Source organism: Leguminivora glycinivorella, chromosome 17 (genome assembly GCF_023078275.1).
Source record: "Leguminivora glycinivorella isolate SPB_JAAS2020 chromosome 17, LegGlyc_1.1, whole genome shotgun sequence".
NCBI classification, from domain to species: domain Eukaryota; kingdom Metazoa; phylum Arthropoda; class Insecta; order Lepidoptera; family Tortricidae; genus Leguminivora; species Leguminivora glycinivorella.
Genome location: NC_062987.1, coordinates 7,059,989 through 7,074,988, shown reverse-complemented (window position 1 = coordinate 7,074,988; position 15,000 = coordinate 7,059,989). Strand labels below are relative to the sequence as shown.

Below are 15,000 nucleotides of genomic sequence, written 5' to 3'. Positions count from 1 at the left end.
TATGGCTAATTTAATTTGACGTTTCGGTCTGGGTTGCCAGTGTAGATTTTTTAGTCTTGTTGATAGAATTGTTTAAGACATTATTAAACGCGCTGAAATATTTATAATTCGTTTCGTGTTGACATTTGACATGGGTTTCTGAATGACGTAAATCAAGTGACGTAAGCGATCTCACTTGTTCTGTAATTTTGCGTGAATTATGTGGAATTAATTAATAAATAGCAAAAACTAAATGGTTGCTATGTACACGGAGAGAAAGTGATTTGATTACGACAACCAAATAAATTTTCTGATGTAAGGACACACTAATTTAATTGTTATTAAGATTTCATGATTCGGATTGTCCATTAATTTAGGTTTCATTAACTTAATTTGTCTTTCTAATGCTTGTCGTGATTGTTCATTGCAGCGCGCCATTTGATTCGTCAAGTGACACCAGTGATCAAATTTGCTCCTCTCGTCAAAATGGTGAAAGTGTACGGGCTTCTAGTTCTGTATAAAGGAGTAAACAGTGCGACAATTTTAAAAGATGCCTACGACTTATCAAGTTTTAGCTACTTCCAAAAAGTTCAGTACAAGAATTCATGACATTTGTTAGTAAAACAATGGTAGAGAGGACACAGCCAGCTGCCAGACAGTCAGTAAAGGAAGGCGAGTATATGCTGCAAGTGTATGTGAGAGCAGACAACCTGGCAGGCATACTCATTTCGGATCATGAGTACCCCAGCAGAGTTGCACACACATTGATTACCAAAATATTGGACGAGTTCACAGCAAGGGTCCCTGCTAACACTTGGCCAACAGCTAACAACACCACAGTAGACTTCCCAGTGTTGCCACAATATTTGGTCAAGTACCAGAATCCCAGAGAAGCTGATGCTCTCACAAAAATCCAGGAGGACTTAGATGAGACTAAAATTATCTTACATGACACAATAAAAGCAGTGTTAGAGAGGGGTGAAAAATTAGATGACCTTGTTGCAAAATCTGACAGCTTGTCTTACCACAGTAAAGCTTTCTACAAGACTGCCCGAAAGACCAATAGTTGCTGTAACTTCTGAAGAACTCTGTGTCATCTAAATGGCTATAATATAGTTGTTTTAGAGTGAAGTATTGATGTTATACCATACATAAACTTTATTACATGTAATAAATGTGTATTGTGTGTGATGTTAAAAGCTTTTGCTTTTAACTGGGAAACTCATTAATATTCTGCAATTTACTTTATTATTATTTTTGGGGTATATTAGATGCACTCTCACTCTGTATAATGTTTTATGGTGTAATTTGACCATGTTGAATGCCATAGGTTATCAATGTTAGTAGAATGATTATTTCAATGTACTTGAGTTTGTAAGGTCAGATGTATTTTGTTTAAATCATATTGCTAGGTTAGCTGCGAGACTAAGCGGATGTCAAAGTTTTGCTCAAGCACAAGTTTTGCTAGGACTTGATTAATTTGTCCATTGTAGATTTTTATATTTATATATGCTTTTCTCTTTGAACATCACAAACATTTTCTTTATACAGTTGTAACATCTAGAATTTTAATAAGGCCTATTAAATGGTTAAAACAAATGTGGATTAGACTGTACTACTTAATGTGTCTAGTTTAATATTTAATTTATATGAATGTTACTGTACTGAATCATATTGTATGAATAAAACTGGGTTTTCACAGTTAGTGATGTCGGACTATGTTATCTTAGATTTCTTATAGTTCCACCTTATCATGTTATATGATTGTGTAACAGAAAAGTATTTGTAACAAACAGCTAAAATAGATCTTTATGTTGGCCATAATCAAAATTGTGTAAATTCTTGGAATTATAACACAAATATGTGCCGTTATCTGGGTAAAGGGGCCTTATTGTCGGTGGCGCTTACGTCCCGCGGCGTCGTATTTGTATACGAACACCGTTCATAACACCGTAAGCGCCGTCGACAATTTATTTATTTAAGCTTTATTATTCTACAGAAAGATTTTCTTTTCTTTTAATTTAGTTTTTATTATAGATTGTATTCTGTAGACCCCTTCTGGGTAAAAGCCTCCTCCAGCCGTTTCCATTTTATTTTATCTTTTGCCATGCTTTGCCATTCCTTGCCTGCAGTAGCCACAATGTCATCCTGCCACCTGGATAGTGGATGTCCTCTCTTTCTTGATCCCTGTGATCCCGTGATCCCTTGATCCGTCGACAATAAGGTCCCTTTAAAACCCAGATATGTGATGAGTGTGTTTAGTAAAATGTCCGACTTTGTCAGTGACCATTAGGCGAGATTTACTTGTATCTTTATATGAACAAACTGACAAAGCGGCTTTATAGCAATCGACAAGGTGGGATGTTTTCCCGTGCACACTCACATTTATAATATGATGATTGTTTTTTTGTCCATATTTGTCAGGATATTAATGAATATCTAAATACTTGTGTCATTTATTTTTAATCCTTCAATGTTTGATTTACATTCCTTTTTATTAATTATTACTTTTAAATGTTTTGATTTTTAGCCACCAAAATGATTATAAGTCCAGCGGTTAGCTATAAAATCATCACGTACTTAACTAAAATAAAATGTATACAATGGTAGTTAAATAAAAATAGTAAAAATGTTCTATTAGACTATATTCGTATTCTTGAAATTATTTGAGATAATTGTAATTCATAGGTGTCACTAAAAATAGGATTCGATGTCTAAACAGTAAGATCTATATTTGGAATTTTGGACAGATTACACATTTCCTATGTAAACCAATGAGAATAATAGCGAAAAGTGGTTTGAAGAATTATTTACTTCTTTATTTGTTTTTTTAGGCAAACATTTAAACATAAGTCAGTGAACATTGTACCACAAGATATTATTGGCTATCAATTATCATTGCTTCAGTTGCTTTAAATTAGTTTACATATGTGAATCTGTTTAGTAAAACGTCCCACTTTGTCTGTCACCATTAAATCGAGATTTACTTGTATCTTTATATGAATAAACTGACAAAGCGGCTTTATAGCAATCAACAAAGTGGGACGTTTTGCCATGCACACTCACATATTTCTACTGTACAGAATGGCAAAAAAGAGTAGAAATGGTTTTTTTTTTATGAATCGTTCTTGATTACACTTAAATGTCACATGCAAAACGGTTTACGTAGACGGTGGTGCCCTTATTATTACCTAGGTACTCCTTTTTTGTCATCTAAAAAATCATCTCACTATATACAATATTTTTTTTGATTTCTGAAGCTGCAATGTAGATTGTGGAAGTTTTGAAGAATTATTATTTGTAGAAAAAATAATAATTGTTATGGTTATATTTACTATCCTCATTGCCAATAAAAGCAAGGCCACACATGCGCGTTTTGAGAGCGTAGGCGGAGCGGTAGCGGAGCGCAATGATAGCGGTGCGCCGGACGATAGCTGGCGTTGCGCCCAGCGGACGCCGGCGGGAACTAACGAGCGCGGATTGCGAGCGCATTCCGCTACGCTATCAAAACGCTTTATGTGTGGCGGAGGCTTAATTGGGAAGTTAACTGCCTTACACATATTAAAACTTTAATATAAAATAAAAAAAATACAAGAAATAACAACATTGGCTGCTTTGTAACTAGGTCTGCTAGGCTGCTAGAAATGCAGAATATATTTATGTATACTTACAGGAAAACTTGACACCATTTTTGTATTATAATATGATATTGGCTAAGTTCTGAAGACCTTGAACAAATGCGTGGAGGAACAGTATTTTCATATTTGTAACTTGTATTTGTAAAACGGTATTAATGTAAGGAATTTTGATGCTTTGGATTTATGAGGGATTGAGACAAATAGTAACCTGGAATGTTTTGAAGGTCTTTGCATTTTTGTTGTGAATTCATTGCTCTAGATGAGAAATAGATGTCGATTTGACTTTCGTGGGTCACGTCCTAAATGAAGCAATAATTATTACACTTGATTGGTAATGAATAAGATGTGCCACTGTATGACTGTACCTATACCTACTAAATAACGCGAGAGGGGAAAGAAATAACGCGAGCATTGCTTTCGACTGGAAACCGCAGAATGCAAGCCGTGGCCCCGGGCGCCCTGTTCACTCATGGAAGCGGTCCGTCGAAAATGAGCTACGAGCGGCTGGTTTGAGCTGGAGCGAGGCCACGAGGGTCGCTGAAGATAGGAAGGCGTGGCGCGAGCTTGTGAAGGCCCTTTGCACCTCTGGGGTGCCTTAGGACTACAACAACAACTGTATACTAAATGGAAAACATTTATTTTTCTTAGACAAAATTTCAGTTGCTGAAAATGCAAACATCATTTTAGGAAAATGTATAAGTACCTATATTTATAACTCGAATAGCAAATATACCGCTGTTCGTATGTATTATTCTAGACGTTGTTCAATAAATAATCGATATTTACTGTTATGAGTGTCTTAATTATTCACTTTGTGGTCCAAATGCTTTTTTAGCTCTAATATTGTAGTTCAGTCTGTACTTATGGACTAAGAGCCCATGAGCCCAGAGCCGCCAGACATTCCTCATTTTCTCAAGGATGAAACTTTGGGACAATGTAATTAGAGTATGTTCCTAAATAGCCTTGAGAATTTAAGGAAAGTTAGTGTTTCAAAAAAACTGGCCGACCGGCCGAACCAGGTAATAATCCTTGAGAAAATGAGGAAGGTCTGGCGGCTCTGAACTCAGAGGGTGCGCACACGGGCAACTTTTCGAAGCAACTTTTTTGTCGCGACCGTCGGTTACTATGAAAGTGCGCACACGAAGCGACGCAACTTTTCATACAAATACGAAAGTCGCCGAGCAACTTTGTCGCCCGTGGGCGCGCACCCTTAGTCCATTAGCAGTACAGTCAGATCAAAAATAGTAGAAGTTAAAAAGTGGCAACATCGTAGTCGTAGTGTCGTCCCGTTTTCTCATACCAAAGAGGATCGCGAGCGGAGTTATATACAGAGTGGAAAAATCGAATGCCACATGGATGGAGTGTCAAACTTTCCTTTGTTTTAAAAACAATAAATTCTGCATTTAAGGATTTATGAAAAATCGCTTGCCTCAGTCGGGACTCGAACCAGTCAAATGTGACAAAAAATATATGTCTTTGCTCAGACGTAATCGATTTGAAAGGGATTACATTACAATGTTGTCACTTTTTAATTTCTACTCTTTTGTTTTTGTCAGACTAGGTTGAATTTAGAATGCATTCCACGCCGAGATGCTTATGGTTCGTGTTAGCTGGCTTGCCTATGGGTTAACATTAGATGTTCAATCCGTAGATGAGAATAAAAACACAGCTTGAAATAAAAATACATATATTAATTACATCAATATTAAATTACAGCCAACATAACTATGTAGATTACAATAATAAAAATATACCTATATAATTTTCATTGAAACAAATAAATTAAATAATAAAAACAAGGTATTTTTTTCTTATTAGTACAACTAATTCTAAAAAAAATCATTGACTATGCAACTCTGAGAACGGGTAACAAATTCTCTACAAGCAAGGGAGATTTCTCACTTATAGTAGTTAATTATTATGGAATTTACTTATTTATTCTAATTAATGAATAATGAGAAGACAATAACGTTATCAGAGTCTGCATATGTAAACTGGGGTAAATTTTGATTTTAAAATTTCTTTACTTTCCCATTAGTTCCGTGAAACTGTTTAATTTCGTCCAAATTGGACATAATTGTAAAGTACTCCACAGTTCAATGGAAACAGTGAACTGTGGAGGACTTTCTGTGAAGTATCAGATGTCTGTTCTCAGTTGGCACCTTACGCGCTATATTCTAGCTCCGTGGTTGAGTAAAACTACTCGCTTAGGCTCAATCCATTCGTACACTATAGAAGAATGGCATACTTTCTAATAGTCGTTTTGGTAACAAGGACATGGCGGTTAAACGACTTCGAATCTTATGCGTACCAGCGGAAGGTTTCTTTTAAGAACCTACTTTCTCTGTCATAACATACTAAGTACTCATCACATACTACTCCATAGCGTTATCATTTTATTTCTGCCTTTCTAATTTAAGTAAATTAGACAGACTCAAGATTTTTCTTGTATATTCACCGCCATGCCTAAGACATTGAGGAAATGTACGCCAAAAGAAATGTTCAGTGGGGAAATCGCAGCCTCTGTTAACATTCTTGTAACCTAAGTAGAGGAGATTGGTATCGTATTACTGAACAATTATGTTTGCAGCTAATTTTTTGGCATGAAGCAATGAAAAAAAGAAAATAGACATAGAACTAATGCTTTGGAATAGACCGGCGGAGGATGATGTTATGTAACAATTATCATCTTATTTTGAATTATATTCTTCTCCGCCGGTGGAATAATAAATTTTGCGAGGAATAACAAAGGCGTATTTACAAAAAATAACATCAACTTAAACGACAAGGATAGTAGTCTGGCCCATAAAAGTTACACCATAAAATTGTGTAACTTTTCCGTATGCTGTTTTTTGTGATATAACTTTTAGTGGCCAGACTCATAGCGAAGGAAGTAAGTACCTACAGAAGTTGCAAACGTATAAATGCCCTTTGACGAACTTCCACGCGGGAGTTATAACGTTAAATATACTTTTTTTTACTTTATGTACTGCGCTACTTAAAAATTATGTCTCTAATGATACAGAGATTTCACTATTACAGTCGCACATATATCTCTTTCCACACAGCGACTGATACACTAACGCTCTAAAATTACATTTAAAATATGTTACAATGTTCCCATTTGTTATTTTCATTTTTATGTTTTTTACTGGATAAAAAATTGCGCGAAACGAAATTGTAACATTTTTGAATTTCGATTCAATTGACGGCGTGAGACACTCGCCTCGCTCAGTCTTCGTAAAGAAATGGGAAAACCGAAGATAATCGTACAGAGAGCCGAAATGCAGTATATAAATCAATTCCTTCCAAGGCAGAGTACTCCACATATATACTTAATAGAAATATCTACTCAATACATTATATGTTAAAAACTACTCCTGATATAATTGTATACATAAGTGAAGATACATTCACGCTGTAGCAATACTTCGCACACCGAGGGAACAATAATTCCAACTATTCAGGACATAGTTACTTACGAAAAACAATCTATGTATAATAGACCTTAGTTACGACACAACATGACGTTGAGATTTATAATGATACCCGAGTCTGTACCCGCTGAAAATAATCTCCAGTGTGCGATGTATGCCTCACAAAATGTGGTTAGGTACTACAAGCTTCATTTATCTGCAAATGTTCATACATTAAAATTGATCATAATTTTATTTCACATAATAAAAGATAATTATAATTGATTGAAACTATATCACACATATATTTTATTTGTAAAATGGTAATGATTTGAACGTGAAGGAACGTAAACAGAAAACTGGGAGATCCTCGGCCGATGGCGGACCAGGGGCCCGTTTCTCGAAAGGTACAAGCCTTGTATTACAAGTGCGCGAACTGTCAAATCGTATGGGTTTCCATGGAAACACACTTGTAATACAAGACTTGTACCTTTCGAGAAATGGGCCCCAGGCCTTGCACTGATTTAAAATAATATGCTTAACTAAAAATAATAATTTAATATAGACTCTACATTGACAACAATGTAACAATAAGGTAATTAAAAGTAATTATAAATGCCTTTTACATCCAGCCTAATCGAAACTTATCGTTAGCCGTAATCCAATCAACTACGAGAAAATAGATTAAATTTTACACTCAGCTCCTACGGGTATTATAATAAATAGGACGCAGCGCACTCTAAGCAAATAAAAGAAAATACGTCGCTATCACTACACAATTAAACCGTCGCTTACAACCTACTTACACATTATAAAAGGCATCACTCGATTTCCTGAACGAAACGAAATGAACATAAGTAGCGTTACGCCAAATCACATCACATAGCAACTGAGGGGAACGGCGTAATGATAGAAAAGGCGATACTACTACATATTTGCACCGGGAACGTTTTGTACTAGTATTAGGGTCTACTCGGTCCTAAATTAGCTTTGGTGTTTGGCGGTCACTTGTTGGGGACCTGTATCTTCTTGGAGCGGAAGTCGTAGATCTTGCGGCAGAACAGCACCAGATCCGGGGAGACTGTGGGCGGCAGCTTGGAGTCGTTGGTGGCCACCGCCGGCGTGATGTCCGCCGCCGGCATCGGCGGCACGATAGATGGCGCCACCGTCACGCCCTCCTCGATGGCTTTTAGCCGCTTCCTGTACCTGGAAATGACAAATGAACGACGTCAGTTAACTAGGTCAGTTATCTATACTAATATTATAAATGGGAAGGCGTGTGTGTCTGTTTGTTTGTCCGTCTTTCACGGCAAAACGGAGCGACGAATTGACGTGATTTTTAGTGGAGATAGTTGAAGGGATGGAGAGTGACATACGCTACTTTTTGTCTCTTTCTAACGCGAGCGAAGCCGTGGGCAAAAGCTAGTTACCTATACAAAAGATAATGTAAGGTTAGATTATCTAGATACCAAAGGTACTTTTCTTCGCATAGGGACAAACCAAGGCAGCGATGGCGTAATGACTGACGGCGTCTGTCGGTTCGCTAAAGACCTGTACAGGATCGATAACAGTAAAAGGCAAAAAGAAAAATCAAGCGGACCACAACAGTACGGGACAAAGCTAGAAGAATAATGATAACCTAAAAAAATAGCCACAGAACTCCTTAAATATGAGCACGTTACATTTGTCCTCGATTCAGGCGAGACGCTAGTTCCGGCTACCGTCCGGCTGCCGTCCTGTAATAATACGGACACTCAACACCACAGTAACTCACCGACAGTACTCGTTGAACGTGAGCACGTAGCACTTGTCCTCAATACAAGCGACGGAGTTGGCATCGCGGTGTCGGGACGCGAAGACTTCGTCCGGCGCGTCGTCCGGCTGCCGGCCGCCGTGCGTGTGCTCCGGCCGGTAGTACCATACGAGGGACACCATCATTTCACCTGTAATATAAGGAAACAGCACTTTAAGAATCGAGCAGAAGACATTTTTTTTCTCCTTTTTAATAAGCGAAGACTTTAATACAAAATACTTTTTATCTTCTATGAAAGAAAATGGGGCAAAATGCAGGTGGTTTTACTAACAGTAAAGTTATCCATCTAATGAATGACATTCGTTGTTGCTGATGGCAAATGAAAGTTGATGACAATTGAAAATCAACACGAGAAAAGCGTCGAATGTGATCAGAAATCAGAATAGTCAACCTGTTCTAGCCGGTGGCTGCTACTCATCGAAGATTGGGATGGTTACACGATGTGCACGATTGTTACACCGACGTCAGAGGAATGAAGTTGTAGCGGGGTGCAGCAAGTACGTACTCACCGTCGTCCGGGTTCTCCCACAGACGTGCCACGCGCGCCACGAAGGGGTGAGCGCGGGCTGAAGAGGCACGCAGCAGTACGTAAGTCGCCGCGCACCACGCGGTCAGCTCGCGTGCGGTGTAGCCGGCTATGTACTCGCGGGGTGTAGCCAGCTGTACTCACCGTCATCCACCACGCGGTCAGCTCGCGTGCGGTGTAGCCGGCTGTGTCGCGGGGTGTAGCCAGCTGTACTCACCGTCATCAGGGTTCTCCCACAGGCGTGCCACGCGCGCCACGAAAGGCTGAGCTCGAGCTGAAGAGGCGCGCAGCAGTACGCAGTCGCCGCGCGCCACGCGGTCGCCGCTCGCGTGCGTCATGCGCGACCAGCAGCGCGCCGTGCGGTCTAGGCGGCTGTCGTTCTGTAAAAACCAAAGGGATTTGTGGTGATCCATCTCATTAGTCTAGACAAGTATTCATTAGGAACTAAACTGAACTGGATCCGCATTTGCGATTGTTTGAAAAGAGTTTAAAGTTTTACAATAGTTTTTGATCAAAACACCGTTGAGGTATCTGCTCACCGTTCATTAAATATTAAATCGGAGTTAAATAAAAGCGGCGCAATAGTACGGCGAATGCGCTAGAGATCGCACGCATAGGTATCCTAACACTAGCTTTTTTCCGCGGCTTCGAACGCGTACTAATTTTGGTTTCCCATTTCCACACAAACTTTGGACCCCCATTTCACCCCCCTAGGAGGTTTGGAATCTCTAGGACCCGCGGTTTCGGCTGTGCGTTGATAAGTCAGTCAGGTAGTCGGTCAGTTTCTTCTTTTATATATTTAGATAGGTAATACAATACTCACGTTGAGGTAGACTTTAGAGATGTGGTCCTCGCCGTCCCACGTCCAGCCGTTGCTCCAGCGCGGCGGCGCGCGGGGCGCGGGCGCGGGCGCGGGCGGCGGCGCGGCGGCGCGGCGGCGGCGCGCGCCCCCAGCGAGCGCCGGCGTCGCGGCCTCCGCGCGCGCGTCGCGCCCGCGCCCGCGCCCGCGCTCGGCGTCGGCGACGCGCACGCGTCCTCCACCAGCAGGGCCGCTTCGTCGGTCTTGATCACGCCCTTCTTTGCGAACAATTTCACCTGAAAACGGTGAACATATTAAGTATTATAATCATACTAAACTATAGGTACGAGAAGAAGACATAAATAAGAAACGACAGTACGAGTACCTAGACCGTGCGTGAAATGTAGAAGGCGAACTAGATTCGAGCTTGTAGCCGTTAGTTTTAGATTAAGGCGGAGAAGCGGAACCCCTGACACGCACGGTCAGTCGGTCACCGTGGTATTAGTCGACAGGGATAGTTACTGGGCACAACACTCTCAATAGACACCTCTATGCGGCACCGCGATATAATACATTTGGTAGAGACATACTAAGAGCAGAAGAACTCAAGGATAGGACTAAAAGATGTCCTTTTGTTCTGGCTGAGCGTCCCTACACTACATCTACATGGTATTAGTCGAATGATCAAATCTTATGAGAAGAAGAACGGGAAACAAAGGCTTACCTTTTCTCCCACGGCCTTGTCGACCAGCTTGCACCGCTTCACGGGCTTCGGAACCTCCTTGGGCTCTTCCTTGTCGCCTTCCTTCTCGGCCTCCTTATCGTCTTTAGCGGCGTCCGCCTTCTTCTTCGCCACTTTCTTCACTTCGGGAACTTTATTACTAACACTGACACTATCGTCCTTGACATCACTCTTGTCTTTAATGATCTCACTTTTGTCTTTCACGGCCTCTGTTACAGTAACTTCGCCAGAGACCACGGTACTATTCTTTTCAGTTTCACACTTTGTTGGCACTTTAGCTTCCTCCTCGTAATCCTGTTTCTCGGTGGGTTTTAATACTGATTTTATATTGTGCGTTATTGTAGAATCGATTTTCTCTATTTTACACCCCTTCTTGCTCGACTTTTTCTCTATTGCGGGCGATCCCGTGGACCTGACGCCATTGACGGTACCATTCGTATCCACAATATTATTATTAATGTTTAATGTCTTTTTTGTTTGCGCGATATTTTCGCTCGGCGAAAAGAATAGTTCAGCGGGATTGATCTCCTTATCGGAGCCGTATCCTTTCGCGTCCAACCTATCAATACTATTTTTCCTTAACAAATTATCAAGCAGCACGGCACTTTTAGTTTTGGGTTTCACGGCGACAGTATCTTCCGGGAGCGCCGCCACGTTCTTAAGTCGCGGGTCGTCGCCGACGGTGGATTGTTCCACGACGGCTTTCTTCGCCTCCGGTTCCTCCGCGGACTTCTCCGACTTTCTTTTCAGAGATTTCCTCTCCGCCGCGGGCGTTTTGGGCGACCGCCTCGGCTTCTGCGTCTTCCTCTTGGGCTCCTTCGTGACCGTCTCGACGCGCGTCTCGGTCTGCTCGCTCGAGACCTTTCTGCGCTTCTGAAGCTTCACATGTTCGCCGATGCCGTTCGTCCGGCAAGGATCTTCCAGCTCCGCGTCTTTCATCTCTATCTCCAGCTTCGGCCGGGAGTATCTCCGCTTGACCGCTTCGGGCGCGTCGGGGGCCGCGGCCGCCTCGATCATGGCTATATTGTGCTCCCGGAGAGCGAGGGTTTCCGCCTTCCGAGGCGGGGAATACGTCGGGCCCTCGTTTTCCTTCTTGACATCGACCAGAGGCGTCGTTCGTTCATCGGAGGAGGAGAGATCGATGGGAACGCAGAGAGGAGGGGAGATGGCGAGCACGTCGTCGTCGGCGTCGCTGTTGGAGGCGGGCGGCGGCTGGAGCAGCAGGCCGGTGTCGTCGCCGGCGAGCGAGCGGCGCGCCATGGCCTTGCCGAGGCGCGCGCGGCGCGGCGCGGCGGGGGCGGCTGCGGCGCGCACGCGCCCGCCGAGCCGCGCGCCGGCGACGGCGGCCCCGGCTCGGGCCCGGGCAGCTCCCGAGGGAGGCGGAGCGCGTCGCGCACGTCGAACTCCCGCTTGGGCGAGGCGCCGCCTATGGCCGGCACGGGACACGGGTGTGGAGCGTCGGCCGCCGCCGGCGGCTCCGGTTCTAGAGGCGGATCCTGAGAGAGATAATTACGTTAAATTAATACACGTGATTATAAATGAGAAGCCCGAACCGCTTGTAAAGAAAAATCGTCAGCGAAGCTTCTAAAGGTGGCGGGGACTCACCTTTCCGCTGCCGTGGGTGTCGGACACGGCGTCCAGCGCGCACGCCCGCACCTTCGCTCGGAAGGCGCCCCCGGGCGGCGCGAGGGCAGGTGGGACGTCTGCCGGGCCGCCACCGGTTGGGGCTTTACCAGTAGCGGGCCCAATAAGGACGTTTTTTGGACACGCGTTGATTGGGCACGGGCATCCGCGGTATTCTGCAATACAATGTCATATTAATTAGGTACATATTTGTGACTACACATTCTATTCCAAGAATTTACCTACGTGAGCTAATTTAAATCAGCAGAGCTTACAACTTAAATACGGAACCCTAAAAGTGGGGGAGAAAAGTTATACAATTCTGAAATGTGCGTAAAAGCTTCTCTCCTCTCGCAATTACAATATCTTATGCAATATTAACAAACATTCTTAAAATTTAAGGCGACAAAAAGAAGATCCCCAAATGAACGATCGATGTCTTGTAAAAATAATAGGTAGTATCTACCTAAGCCATTTGCGTTTCCATTCGTTGAGGCCGAGTGAATGAAACGACACAAATAATAAAACAGCTATAATATAATCAAATTACACGTCACTTGCATGAGTTCAAACATGTCCGGACTTAGATAAGGGATGCACATGACTCATTGTCTACATTGATCAAGTGCTAGTGACTAACTCATCTATTGAATTGCAATCTGATAGTGCGATAATCGATGAGTATGGTGAAATTATGGTAATTAGTGTAATTCTTAGGACATTATTATCTCTCTGTGTAATAATTTATGCAAAATAGGATATCTTTGGATATTTGGCATCATACTGAAATTCCTGCAATTAGTGTATTTTATCATGATAGTTCAATAACTATACATACCTACGGATCCCAAAATACCTACAACATTGCGTAATTTGGAAAGTGAAAAACTAATTTATTTACATATATCGTGTCTAATGCGATGGCGCGTCAATTTGTCAACTATAAATTTGAATGCCATGATAATACGAACGAAGGCACGCGTTTTCGTAAATGACACTACTACTACTACTACTACTACTACACAATAAAGAGTACAACTACAATCAGTACAATGAGTAAAGAGTAGTATGGCCACTCACTACTTCCCGCTGAAAGTGCCGCCCACCCGTTCTCGGATACCTCACATGTAAATTTTACCACCTGTCAAGAACGCGACCAGTCGATCTTTCATGCATATCTCACCCATACAAGCAAGGTGCGCGTTCGCCTACACGAGCTTAGACTGTGTGCGTAGGAACGCGCTTTTTATATATTTGATCGCCACTGTCTGAGGTGTGCTATCTATATGGTGCATCCATATAGATAGTGGTGTTTACTGACCGACATATGGTATCCTTTGCGGCGAGTGCTGGTAGCACGGCGGCTGGCCGTAGTACTGTGGCGGGGGATACGAGTCGCTTCCGACTCCCACCATCTGGAACAGAAAGAAACATTTATTTACTTACGGTACGGAGATGGTAAAACTAATTGTAATTTTTTTAATGAGACAGGTTAAGAAACCCAAAATATCAAACATATAAAACTGCCTCAGTCGCAATTCAGCGAAACATGTCTTGCGGCGCGCAACGGACGTCTCCGCCACGCCGCATGAATGTAATTCAAAAAACGTCTCCTCAGTACATTTTGTATAGGAAGGACGTAAGACGCGCCGCCAGGCATCGCGGCTCGCGCCACGCCGCCTGGAGCGTTTTTTTTAAATATTTTTTTTAATAAACGTTCAGGCGGCGTGGCGGAGACGTCCGTTGCGCGCCGCGAGACACGTGACGCCTAAGTGGGGACGCTGCCTAAGTTCCTAGTAGAACAGGGAATGTCGGATTTCTACTTTTCTCAGACCGAAAATCTTATCTACCACTTATTCTATGAAGCTCACCGGTGCGTCTGGTTGTGGTGGCGGCAGATGATATCGCCCCGGTGGCCGGTAGTATTGGTAGCAGAGATCAGCTGATGGGTAGTACGGCCCATACTGCTGAAGTACCTGTAACGAAAAAGATTTACCTCAGATATTTTTTTTGTAAATCATAATTTGCCTCACATTTTATCGACATATATATACAATAGATACATCTCTACTTATAAGTACATGCATGACTTTGCCTAGTGTAGGTATGTAAGTATTACCTAATTACAAAATGTATTCTGTTCCCTGTACTAATTTACCTACTTATTTAATCATAAATTATTATAACGTACCTATTTTATCAACACACCACAAGTTTTGCGTTTAATGTAACTACAACATTTCCTCTTATATTCCGTTTAGCAATTCAAATAAACAACTAACAGTGTTCAATTTAATTAGATAGATATCGGCAATTAATTGTATACGATAACATAAGCATTATTACGTCGACACTGTTGAAAGCAGTCATAATTCCTACATACAGTATCTTGACTTGTACAAACTTGAAAAATCAAGAGACATTTTCATATGAGCCCTCAGTCGTTTATTGCAGATTGAAGACA

General features: G+C 42.0%; 3 protein-coding genes across 3 annotated transcripts in view; 1 reads left to right on the top strand and 2 right to left on the bottom strand.

Moving 5' to 3' along the window:
- Positions 1-155: 155 nt before the first annotated feature.
- On the top strand, positions 156-4,097 carry LOC125235458 (synaptobrevin homolog YKT6). Its single transcript, XM_048142028.1, is given in 3 exon segments — positions 156-294; positions 410-565; positions 568-4,097. Coding segments are annotated over 2 exon segments (594 nt in total). The 5' UTR covers positions 156-294; positions 410-465; the 3' UTR covers positions 1,062-4,097.
- A 1,654-nt stretch (positions 4,098-5,751) lies between these two features.
- LOC125235361 (nucleolar protein dao-5-like) lies at positions 5,752-12,317 on the bottom strand. The gene is made up of 6 exons (XM_048141904.1): positions 10,896-12,317; positions 10,389-10,467; positions 10,196-10,278; positions 9,590-9,752; positions 8,808-8,976; positions 5,752-8,239 (listed from the first exon to the last, which is right to left on the bottom strand). Exons 1-6 carry the CDS (start codon positions 12,171-12,173, stop codon positions 8,038-8,040), a joined length of 1,974 nt encoding a protein of 657 aa, XP_047997861.1. The 5' UTR covers positions 12,174-12,317; the 3' UTR covers positions 5,752-8,037.
- Positions 12,267-15,000, bottom strand: part of LOC125235359 (nucleolar protein dao-5-like) — a 431,115-nt gene continuing 428,381 nt past the window's right edge. The window contains exons 6-9 of the mRNA XM_048141902.1: positions 14,408-14,512; positions 13,858-13,951; positions 12,519-12,712; positions 12,267-12,409 (exon numbers count right to left, since the gene is read on the bottom strand). Coding sequence (XP_047997859.1) covers positions 12,397-12,409; positions 12,519-12,712; positions 13,858-13,951; positions 14,408-14,512 — 406 coding nt within the window. The 3' untranslated portion in view covers positions 12,267-12,396. The remainder of the gene's footprint in view (positions 12,410-12,518; positions 12,713-13,857; positions 13,952-14,407; positions 14,513-15,000) is intronic.